This window comes from Mustelus asterias, chromosome 18 (assembly GCF_964213995.1).
Source record: "Mustelus asterias chromosome 18, sMusAst1.hap1.1, whole genome shotgun sequence".
NCBI lineage: Eukaryota > Metazoa > Chordata > Chondrichthyes > Carcharhiniformes > Triakidae > Mustelus > Mustelus asterias.
This window is the reverse complement of record NC_135818.1, coordinates 78,109,408-78,122,322: the sequence shown is the minus strand read 5'-3', so window position 1 is coordinate 78,122,322 and position 12,915 is coordinate 78,109,408. Positions and strand designations below refer to the sequence as shown.

Below are 12,915 nucleotides of genomic sequence, written 5' to 3'. Positions count from 1 at the left end.
GCTACACATGCCACTTGGTATTTCCACAGCTCCAGAAGTGTACCAGTGCAATCAACATGAAGTAGCTAGTGATTCTCCTGAAGTGGAAGCCATAGTGGATGATCTACTCCACATAGTGGAGACACAATGGAAGAACCCCATAACAAACCACAATCAGAATTTAATACAACTGCTAAGAGGGAGCTCGCCATATGAATGTGAAGCAACAAGGGCAAATTGCAACTGAAAATGCCTGAAGTCAAGTACATAGGTCATGTATTGATGGCAAAAGGTCTTTGACCAGATCCTAACAAGGTCCGAGCTGTAGCATTGATGCAGCGACCAACAGATATGAAAGAAGTGCATCAATAGTTGTATTTGTAAATCATTTAGTTCAATGTTTGCCTAATTTGTTGGCTGAGCAGCGTTCACTAGCAGATAACTAGTGATAACAATGTTAGTGCTGAAGTATTGCGATATCAATGATGAATTAACCTTGCAATGTGACACCAATGAGATGGTTCTGGGAGCAACTCTGATGTCGCAAGAAAAAACAATCATATTTGCGTCCAGGACATTAACTCAAACAGATTGAGAAAGAGTGCCTGGTTATTAGTTTTGCCTGTGAGCATTTCCATCAATACCTGCCTGGGAGAGACAAAGTAATAGTGGAGTCCAACCACAAGACCCTTCAAAGCATTTTTTGCAAACTGCTATTATCTGCTCTAAAGCGACTGCAAAAATGTTACTTTACAGAGATATAATCTGGATGAAACATACAAGCAAGGGAAACAAATGTACATGCAGATCTGCTGTTGAGAGCAGCGCTCCCCTTGAAGAATGTTGAGGAGGCTACAACAGAATGCAACATCTTCTAGATTCAACATGCAGCCGCAGCTAGACATGAGCTAGAAGCTATCAACCCAGTGGAGACATCGAATCTAACGAACACCTTGCTCAAATCAGGCGAACTATCCAAACAAGATGCAACTCGACAAACACTGCAATAAGTGGTATGAAAGGATGGCCTGGGAGCATCAAGAACATATCTGTGGTCACAAGAGCATATTGGGTATACTGAAATGAACTGACAGCTCATCTTGTACAAAGGTAATAGAGTCATCATCCCTAAGGAGATTAAAGGAGAGATGTGGAAGCATATCCATGCAAACTATCAAGGAATTGAATTGATTCTAAGAAAAGCAAGAGACGCTTTTTACTAGCAAAACATCTGCAATGAAATTAAAGATCACACTGCTCAGTGTAGTGCGTGCAATGATTAACAAGGTAAACAAACTAAAGAGTCATTGATGTTGCACAACATTCCAGACAGACCATGGATGAAGCTTGAAGTAGAACTTTTCATTTTGGCAAGAACTGATTATATTGTCTTGGTAGGCTAATATTTAGACGACTGGGAATTAGACCAGCTGATTTCAACAACACCAAGATAAATAGTAGAATGCCTGAAAACCCATTTCAGTCGGTATGGCATTCCAGACATTGGAATGGGTGACAATGGTCCTCAGTTCACAAGTGAAGAATTCAGTCAATTCAGCTGGGATTGGGAAATCTAGCATTGCACATCATCAGTGCATTATCCCCAGATAAATTGGAAGGCTGAGGGGGAGGGAAAATCGTCAACAGGTTCATCAAGAAATTGAACAAATCTTACTCTGACATAAACAGCCAAATATAGTGGCACAATCACATGCAGTTCCTAAGAAAAAATGAAGCTGTTCTTTCACATCAGTCCCAGAGGTCCATGAATCATCAACAACCACAATGGAACAACAGCAGTCACCAGGGCAACAAGGACAACGGGGACAACACTCTCAAGACAAAGAGCATCATCCAGAAAAATAGTCAACGCACGTGCATTTCATTCAAGAAGTCTGCCCAACTTAAAGACTGTAGGGAATGCATGTTCAGAGATTGACTACGATACCAAACAGTCGTTAATGCATGAGAACAGATGAGTCTTTTGTTTGCTAAGAAGGGGATGTTTGTATCTTATTTCAATATAAAAGGGAGGGATGTTTGGGTTTTGAAATGTAGCCAATTTAATAGGTCTCAGGATTTCCATAGATATGTGTCCATGCCATGTATATTGAGATCTGTTCAATAAAACATCTTACAGAGACACAAACAAATGGAGGCTGCTGTCCTTGTACTTAAAACATTGACCAATCCAACTAATCAGCAGCTCCAACAGTCCCAACTGCACTAAGAGTGGATTATTGGGACAAATAGGCCCAAGATGAAGCCCCATGGATCCTGGAGCAAGGTAAATCCATGGTATTGTGCGAGGAGGGTTTGGGCAGCTTTCAGGGGGGGAAGAGGGATGGGTATGGTGGGTTTTACAGAGCAGGTAAATAAGAAGAAAGGGCGGTACTATATTAGGGGGACTGTCTCCCAATGTGCAAAGGGCACCCACTAAAGATAGTACCCCATCTTCTTTCCTGTCCTTTTCCAAAGCTATTTTTAAAAACACCCCACCCACTCCTCCTTGACAGCTCGTGTGTTATACATTTTAAAGGGTTGCAGGATGCTTTAAGCGCTGATCAAATGAGTTGATGATGTCATTAGGGTGTTGATAGAGGCTGCTGTTTTACTTTCAGTTTGCATTCAGTGGAGAGCAAAGAACATCTCTTCAATAAATCTGTTGTTGTTACTTTGAATCCACGTGTGCACACCATGTTTTTTTTCTGTTAAAACCTACAATCCCTAACATACTTTGGACATTACAGAAAGAGAATTGGTGATGAGGGTGGGATTTTGTTTCATCGAGGATATTGAGAAAAGATCCTAAGGAAGAACAAAATCATTGCGGGTCCTCACACTTTGATTATAAGAAGGCTGGAGAAAAGCAACAAAAGGATGAAAGATTATTGATTATATGACATACTAACGTACTAAAATAAGCTTCCTTCAGTACTGTGGCATGGTTCACTAAACTCCACCCCCGGTGAGGGGCTGGTAAAATCGGAACTCAAGCTCACGCTCTCCAGATTTGGAGCACGTGTTGCCATTCCCGCAGATGGAGTGTGCAGGCTCAAAATCCCTCCCTATGTGGCTTATTGATCATTAACTTGCAGCAATTTAATTCTATATCACAATGGGACTATTTATATAAAAATATAATTTGAAAGTGGTCATTACTAACCTGGATATGCATCAACTCTTGGAACATGAGCAGGTGCAAAGGGTTGAGGCTGTTGAAACAAAAACAGAAGATATTCAGCAGACAATTCAGTAAATATCTTTAGCCTTACCCTTAAAATATGTTTTATCATTGCATTTAGTTTTTCGTTTCAGATTTGGGTTTGTTGCTTAGAGAACAGATTGGGGCCACCTAAACATCTTTGAAGCTAAAGTTGAATCTCTAAAGCCAAAACTGAAAACAACACTGCCTTCGATCATCAAAACAAAAGAAGTAGTGGAAATACATTCTGAAATTTACACAACAAACCTGTTTATGATCATTTATTTCCTGAAGAAAACCTCTATAAATCTACTTCTGAATTTTACACTCCATTGAAGTCAAAATTCGGCAGGATGACGTCAAAATCCACCCCATTCTGGCTGTGTGCATTACTGGTTCAAATCAGGTTGCCTCAAACAACCTAGCAGAAGCCAAAATATTTAGCTCTGCAGATACTGAGATTGCACTACAACAGATAAAAACAATGTGACAACAATTCTCTATTCTGTCACCTGGGCAATAAAGCATATATCATTATATTTTACTGTGGATATATCACTCAGTCCCACCTATGGATAACATAGCATGACCTTTTCATATGCCTTCACATTACCTAACTACGTTCTTTGTTGTGACATGGATTCAATATCATCTGAAACCGATTTGATATTACCCAAATAGTTTTATCTCAAGATGTTTCACAGCCAAATTTAAATTAAGCACTGTAAAGCATCATGATTGCAATATTTACTGCAACAAATGTGAATCCGCAACAAATTCAAATATTCTATAGATCATGCATGACGTTCAGGGAAGGCGATGGCCTCGTGGTATTATCGCTAGACTATTAATCTGGAAACTCAGATAATATTCTGGGGACCCGGGTTCGAATCCCTCCACAGCAGATGATGGAATTTGAATTCAATTAAAAAAAAGAGTCTGGAATTAACAATTTACTGATGAAACTATTGCCCAATGTTGTAAAAACCCATCTGGTTCATTAATGTCCTTTAGGGAAGGAAATCTGCCGTCCTTACCCAGTCTGGCCTACATGTGACTCCAGAGCCACAGCAACGTGGTTGACTCTCAACTGCCCTCAGGCAACTAGGGATGGGCAACAAATGCTGGCCACCAGTGACGCCCATGTCCCATGAATGGATAAAAAAACAACTCTTGTTTACCAACTATGACAGTCTAACTTGCTGCTTCTGTTCCTGACCTTAACTGCAACGCTTATGGTTTATTCAGATGATCATTTAACTATACAAATATAGTTTCCATCTTGCATAAATAAATTGTAATGATTGAATTTATTGCCAACAATTCTAAACATTTATTAATTTCCATATTGTAATTAAAGTCAATTAGCCATTTGCAGTAATACTTACAGCTTTTATTGTAGTATGATCTGCAAAGAAAAAAGGTCAGAAAAATGCAGTTACAGAAATTACACATTTATCTTTTCATAAAGAAGAATTAAGTATTTAAAATTGTCTTGCATTCATATGGAGCCTGTCATGACCACTTTACACCCAATTAAGTATTCTTGAATTGTAGTTGCTATTGTAGGAAATACGTCAATCAATAGGCACACAACAAGCTCCCACAAACAGTAAGCTGATAGTTACCAGATTCTAATTTTAATTGAGGAATAAATATTGGTTAGGACATTAGGGATAACTACCCTACTTTTCTTCAAAATGGTGCCATGGAACATTTTATGTCCATCTGAGAGGTTAGATACAGTACATGGTAGAACCCTTAGGAGTATTGACAAGCAGAGAGATCTGGACATACATGTCCACCGATCACTGAAAGTGGCAAAGCAGGTGGATAAGGTAGTCAAGAAAGCATACGGCATGCTTGCCTTCATCGGTCGGGGCATTGAGTATAAAAATTGCCAGGTCATGCTGCACCTGTAGAACCTTTGTTAGGCCTCATTTAGACTATTGTGTACAATTCTGGTCGCCACACTACGAGAAGGATGTGGATGCTTTGGACAGGGTACAGAAGTTGTTAAGCTTTCTCCTTTCCTGTTGATCGATACTTTGCTTTTTTATCTTTCTGACTTGTTACATTTCTAATTTTTACCAAGATGTTGCATGGTCTGGAGGGTATTAGCTATGAGGAGAGGTTGGATAAACTCGGTTTGTTCTCAATGGAACGACGGAAGTTGAGGGTGACCTGATAGAGGTTTACAAGATTATGACAGCATGAACAGAGTGGACAATCAGATGACTTTTCTACCCTAGGAAAGAGCAAGTACTAGGGGACATAGGTTTAAGGTGCACGGGGAAAAGTTTAGAGGGGAAGTGTGAGGCAAGTTTTTTTACAGAGGGTAGTGAATGTCTGGAACGTGCTGTCTGGGGAGGTGGTGGGAGCAGCTGCAATAGCGGCATTTAAGGGGCAACTTGACAAATACATGAATAGGATGGGAATGGAAGGATACTGACTCCGTAGGTGCATCTGGTTTTAGCTTAGGCAGGCATCATGATCGGCACAGGCTTGGAGGGCTGAAGGGCCTGTTCCTGTGCTGTACTTTGTTTTGTTCTTAGTTCTAGATGGGACCTTGGTTTAAAGTCACATCTGAAAGTTAACACTTCTGACAGTGCAGCAGTCTCTCACTACTTCATTGGAATGTTAGCTTTTATTTTTGCACTCAAGTCTTCAATTCAGACATTATTCTCCAAACAGAGAAAGTTAATTTTAAATCCATTCAAAGTATTCAAATTTTTGAAAAGTTTTGGCAGCCAAAATGGTGAAAGATTACTTCAATTGTTTGGTGAAATGGAAAGCACAGCATATTACTTAGGACTGCAAGAGTCCGAAAGAGGAATGTTAGAAGATATTTTCAAGCAAAGATTCATTAAATATGTAATGCATTACCACAAGTGGCTACTAAAGCCAAATAAATCATGATTTTTAAGACTGGATTAAATATGCACTTGAAAAAGATTAAAGAATATGAGAATAGTCCAAAAATGTATAGATTAGGCAGATTAGCCATGGTAAACATAGAAACTAGAAGCTGGAGTAGGCCATTTAACCCTTCGAGTCTGCTCTGCTTTTCATTATGATCATGACTGATCATCAAACTTAATATCCTGATTCTTTCAGGTGCCGTCCCAGTAGTGGCCACCACCTCTGATGCCACTGCTGAGATGTCAGCACTCTGGATGGCAGCTGCAGTGCTAGGGGTTGGGGGGTGGGTCGTGAGGTTGCTGACCTCCTGTTGCCTTTGCCTGGAGCTCTGCTCTGCTCCTCTACTTCAGTGTGGATCCCAAAGCCTAAATGAATATGAATGAAGCCCAAAGCAGGTGGCCTCGCTCTCTGCGGAAGGCCTTTTATGCAAATAGCACAGTCCTCCCTTTCACTCACCCATCTCTTTTGCTCATGCGCCACAGCTCTGAAGGCATCCTGACAGCACACCCCACAGTGTTAACACCTTATCCCCACTCCTGACTTCATTTGCTGTTCTCTGTGCTGCTCCACCATCTCAGGCATGGAAGTGGCTTTATCAATAGTGCCTGTAGAGATGGAGCACTGAGCTCCTGCTTTCTAGCCACCTGAAGCTATGTGCTTGCTATCCATCATTAGTAAAACTCAAAAAGCACCATAAAATTGCTATTGGTTTGCCAGTTAATTGCCTCAATTATCTTTCCACCATGTCAATGTCCTCTTTTCCAATTTCATGTCCCCCCCCCCATCTCTGAGTCCAACGCAAAAGGCTCAGTGAAATGGCAACCATCATTGAATCAGATGTGACAACTAATTTTGTAAATCCCAAGGACCAAACAAAAATCTCTATATATCCGTTCAAGTGCTTACCTCTCAATGACACATAGTTTCACGAATAAACTTCTATAGGTTGCACGACACACACACTTTTTCATTTCTGAGGTGCTCCGAGATTAAAAAGCTCACATCATTTCACAGCACACTTTTAATTCATTATTAATTCATGAAATGTTAAATAATTTCTATCTTCTGTTTGTACCAGGTTCTACAGTTTCATTGCTGTTTATTGCTTGTTACCTTTGCACCTTTAAAAATTTATGTGTGACATGCTGATGAGATGTCTGAGAACTTTTTTTCCATTAAACAGGTATTCATATCTATTGATTACAAGCATGTGGCCAGAGTTAAGGAATTCCTCCTATTAGAGGCAGATCTTACTGAGCCATAGAGCTAATAAAATCATTTTTAGTGATGGTTATTACAAAGATTGGCTAAATTTGTTAGGGCTGCAGTCAAATTAAGTTTTCTAGCACTATTATAATATAATAAAAATATATTTTTCAATAGAACACTCTCATTATCTAATTATATTACAATTCTGCCTTATCATCATAACTCTCAGCTACCAAGTGCTGTGAAGCAAAGCCAGGCAAAATCAATGCCAATAAGGGACAGAAAAATTTGAATGAAAAACACAATAGTTTTTAAAAATGAGATTTTACGTGATTTATTACTTTTGGCAAATACATTCTCCATTACATGTAGCAGAATGGTAATTACATTCTTTTTTCTCAAATTACCATCTGACTTCAAATAATGTTTATTGCACAACTTGGATCCAGCTCAGTTACATATCAATGTGAAGGATGTTAGTGTTAGGGGATTAAACATTTTTCAACATTGTAGCAATTGGCATTCTTAAGTATGAAATAGGATGCCTGAAAGTGAAATAAAACTACACTTCTCCCAAATGTGTTTAATCTGAATCTCAGAAGCATGTATCAATTATTTTCCCCTCTTCCCAAGCTAGCCATCCATGTGGCATTTCTGAATAAAACTCGAACTGACACAAAGGTGGCATATGGGATGATTGGTGGGGATGAGGGGTCCTGCGACCATTCTGACATTGCGATCGATCAAGGCAGGAGGGAGGCCAGCGATTGGGGTGGGCTGGGGGTTGGGGGCAGGGGTCTGTCAGGGAAGGTGGTGACTGGTTTCCCAACTCCCCTGGGGGTGGGGGTTGGGAAAACAGATAATCACTGGTGGGGGCTGTGATTGAGCCTCGAGGGAGGCTGACATTTCAGGGTCACTGCGCATGCGCAGAGGCCTGCTGGTTTCAGCCTCCCGGGTGGGAATAAGCCCCGCCCCCTGAAATCTAATGAGATTTACGCTGGTGGCTTCTGCAGTGGACAGAGTATGGGAGATTCTAGCATGAACTCCCACTGAACAACCAGCGTGATTTACTTCAGTTGTGCCATGAATTCGACACTTAGAATTTTTGGGGGGAGAACTCCACCCAAAATCTATTGTCTTGTCAGTCCACAGGCAATAGATTGAAATTGCCCCAAGCTAATTCCAGATATTATCCTTATCATTGACAGAGAGGATTCTCATCTTTTTACTTGTAGGGTAGATTCAAAATCCTCTTATTGAGCTGAAGTACAGCAAACAAAATTAGCAGATTTTGAGTGCAAATGCAGTACTTACGTCCTTCTAACCTTACATCCTCATTCTTTTCCTTTGAGGTTAAATCAGTATCCTTGATGGTGCTCTGCTGACTGTCAAGATACTGTTCCGAGGTAATCTGAGCCAATTCATGTTCTTCAGCAGGTCTCACTGAGATCTGGATGTGAGACCTGGAGTAATGATAGCCATGACCCGCTGGGCAGATTTCATTAAACACAACTGAAATGTAACAACAAAATGATGCAAAATGTTATTAAAGCAGGAATACACGTGTTGTGCTGTTAAATTGTTGAAAAGATGAATGTTTGAATGACAAAACTTAAAGTTAAAAAAATCTATACGTTTTGAGGATTAACTTTAGCCTAGTTCTGTTGTCCATAAGTCGGTGCATCTTATAAATCATTGCCCTTAGTGGCAATGAAAATAATGCACATTTGTGATTTTCTTTTCAATTTGAATGTCAGGAAAATTGCCCAAAGTTGTTAGATGACCAGTTGCCGTAGTTGCATCTGGTGAAGGATTTCAAAAGGCAACATGGTGTATCTTAAGACTTCCAAATCATGAGAGAATCCAGATAAAGGTTCATTTCTCTTTTCATCTATATCTATTCTGTCTGGTTTTCTCAAAAATTGATGAAGGTCAAGGTGGCACAGTGGTTAGCACTGCTGCCTCACAGCGCCAAGGACCCAGGTTCGATTCCTGGCTTGGGTCACTGTCTGTGTAGTTTGTATGTTCTCCCTGTGTCTGCATGGGTTTCCTCCGGGTGCTCTGGTTTCCTCCCACAGTCTGAAAGACATGCTACTTAGGTGCATTGACCCGAACAGATGCTGGAATGTGACAACTCGGAGAATTTTGCAGTAACTTCATTGCAGTGTTAATGCAAGCCTTACTCGTGACTAATAAATGAAACTTCAAACTTTAAGTTTTGATAGGCCTAGCACAAATAATTAATGGATTTCACCCGCAGACAGAGAGAACATGTTTACACATCGTGCCATTTTCAGCGAAACAAAACAAATGACAGCCATTCACTGGTTCATTCCTCAGGGGAATGCACTGATCAGAGTCAAGATGCCTGGTTTAAATTTCAAACAATGGTTAGCAGTTAGCTATCAGTCACCATCAAATGGTTCATTCTCCAAAGCAACACCTCTACCAAGCAGAGTCCACTTGCCAACCAATCAGCACTCTCTTTTCAAACAGTATCAATTTGTTGATTTCCCTTATATTGTATTATTGAAAATGTCCTGATGAATGCAAGATGAAAAGCTTCAACAAAAAATCTGTTTTTTTCAACAATATTCACAGAAAGGGAAAATGGTGAAATTATCATAAAGAACCCGATTTTAAAAAGAGGGGAAGTACAGTGCACCTGAAGATAACAGCCAAGTCTCATTATTGTGACTTCCATCAGAATGTTATTCAAACCCAGCCAGATAATCTATACGGTCAGTGTGTTGGAGCAAAAGATCGCAGTTAGCAGGCCCCAGTCAGAATCATGCAGGACTAGTAAGTGAGAAGGCAATGAGGAGGGGTCCAAAGGTGGTTTCTGGAGAAGATTCCTGTACCTTCTGGCCCACAAGGGAACCTAAAAAGCAAATACAAACTTACCCTCCCAAGAGTCTGTTTCATCCCTGACATTTTGCCTGACAGGGAAGCAGAAATTGCTCCCTTAGTCAGACAGACATCGGAATAAAATAGCTGTTAAAAATCAGAACCAAAAAGGGGTCATCTAATTTTCAAAAATGAAAAAGAACTCAAGTATAACCTCCCAGCTTTCATACTTGGTACCACAGTAAATCATCAGTCACCAATGGTAGTTTCTGAGTGTTCACTGTAGAAATAAGCAAATATGCATATTGCACAAATTTTAAAATCATTGTTTCCATTTAGTAAATTAAGTCTGTTTTTAATGTTAGAAAAACAATCTTTTCTAGGCCAAGGTTCAAGGATAATTAAGAATTGTCTTTGATCCATAATGTTTGTTTCCTGACATATTTTCAGTATGAGAGAGACCACATTGCAGTGGCATTTCCTACATGGTTTACTTGATATTGAAATACTGTTTAAACAATATCAAAATTCATTCAAGAAACAGAAATGTCCTGAGAGCAATTTTTATCAAATACACTATTTAAATGATCCATTGTGCTTTGAAAAATAAAACCAACAACTTGACCACATTGTTATACATAGCATTAAAGGGCATCATCAACATATGTGTTTGTATTGTAAAAATAAATACGAGTAAAACATACTTAGCAGAAGTAACTACAATTCTGATCCATAACTTCCCATAAATAGATATTAATCTCTTTCACCTTCAGCTATTTTAGAGAACAGTGATGCACTATATGTAAAAGTTTATTACCTGAGCCAGGTAGTGGACACTTTTCACAATTTTGACCCCATCCTTTGCCCACACGGCTACAGCAGCAGATCTGTTTTGTGATCTGCTGAGAAAGAGGCAGAGAGCAGTTTCTTCTGGATAATGATCTGAAACAAGTTCCCTTTTCTACTGAAACAGCCTTGTCCGCTGAAAAGAAGAAATAACAAAAAAATTAACAATTTGATTCACAGTATCCACAATAGTTCAGAAGACAAATCATCTCCAACCTACAATTAACTTAAGCCCCAACATCCCTGAATGACTGATCTTTAGTAATTTAGAAAGCTTCAATATCCAAAATTACTTTTGTTTCTTTTAAATCCAGGTTGAAGTAATTTTATAGGCAGTACCATCAGTGTTCATTGATGTGGCTTTGTATAGTGTGATGGAATATTTTGTTTGTATAAGGAACAACAGCGACGAGACAACATACAAGTATATAAACAGAAATTCTCTTTCGTTCTTTTAAATTTGGTGTTACTTATTTTGAAAATACTGTTTTAAGTAGAACTTTCTCTTGCAGCTCAATTGCTGTTCACAATAAGAATGTTCGTAGAAAGGAAGAAAGAGAAGAGCAAAGGAGAGATGCCAATATCGTCAGAGAGCACCGAGATGTTTAAGCATATGAAGAGAAGAAATGTAAGAGGGTTAGTAATCCAGCACTGCTCTTGTACACCTCTTGTTTAGTGATCAGTTCAAAGTAAACTTTAACAAAGGCCAACTGGCACTTCTTAAGCTTGTGAGCAAGGAATTATGCACACCGCAGGAGACTTAGTGGGGGGGGAATAAATAATTTACCATAAAGAAATATAGGTGGGATTTTCTGCACAACCCACTGTGAGGCAGCTAGCCATTGATCAGTGGCAGGATCTTCTGGTCTTGCCATTGTAAATGAGGTTTCCGTTGAATGTGTCCCTCACTGCCAAGAAATCTATGGCAGAGATGCACTATCGGCAGGACTAGAAGATCCCACTGCATATAAGGCTGGAAAAATCCAGCCCATATGTATGCATAATTGCATTTTATGGCAGTTATTAAGCAACTGCAGGTCACAATGATTAACTTGAGGATGTCAAATGTGCTGTATAAATAAGCACAAGTTTTTTTCCTTCTCTACTTGGCTCTGTTATTGGTACATTAAACACAAAATTAGAGATGCACGTGATAAGGAAATATCGGTGATCATGGGTGATTTTAATCTGCACATAGATTGGGCAAATCAAATTAGCCACAATGCCGTAGAGGAGGAATTCCTGGAGTGCATACGGGATGGTTTTCTTGACCAATGTGTGGAGGAACCAATTCGAGAGCAGGCCATCTTAGACTGGGTACTGTGTAATGAGAAGGGAATCATTGCCAATTTAGCTGTACGAGACCCTTTGGGGATGAGCAACCATAACATGATAGAATTTTTTATCAAGGTGGAGAGTGAAGTAGTTGATTCAGAGACTAGGGTGCTGAATCTTAATAAAGAAAATTATGAAGATATGAGGCGTGAGTTTGCCTTGATAGATTGGAGAGAGTTACTTAAAGGGATGACAGTGTATAGGCAATGGCAAACATTCAAGGAACGTATGGGGGAACTGCAGCAACTGTTTATTCCTGTCTGGCACAAAAGCAAAATGGGTAAGAGGGTCAATCCATGGTTTACAAAGGAAATTAGAGATAGTATCCAATCCAAGGAAGAAGCCTACAGATTGGTGAAGAAAAATAATAGGGCTGAGAATTGGGAGCAGTTTAGAATTCAGCAAAGAAGGACCAAGGGATTGATTAGTATGAAAGTAAACTGGCAGGGAACAGAAAGACTGACACTATAGATACGTGAAGAGAAAGAGGTTGGTGAAAACAAATGTAGGTCCCCTACAGACAGAAACTGGGGAATGTATAATAGAGGACAAAGAAATGGCCGAGCAGCTGA

General features: G+C 39.6%; 1 protein-coding gene across 2 annotated transcripts in view; it reads right to left on the bottom strand.

The window, feature by feature from the left end:
- Window positions 1-12,915, bottom strand: part of LOC144507289 (latent-transforming growth factor beta-binding protein 2-like) — a 447,226-nt gene that overhangs the window by 185,001 nt on the left and 249,310 nt on the right. For both annotated transcript variants that reach the window (XM_078234343.1, XM_078234344.1), the window contains exons 11-14: window positions 10,980-11,144; window positions 8,630-8,827; window positions 4,573-4,592; window positions 3,146-3,194 (exon numbers count right to left, since the gene is read on the bottom strand). In XM_078234343.1, coding sequence (XP_078090469.1) covers window positions 3,146-3,194; window positions 4,573-4,592; window positions 8,630-8,827; window positions 10,980-11,144 — 432 coding nt within the window. The remainder of the gene's footprint in view (window positions 1-3,145; window positions 3,195-4,572; window positions 4,593-8,629; window positions 8,828-10,979; window positions 11,145-12,915) is intronic.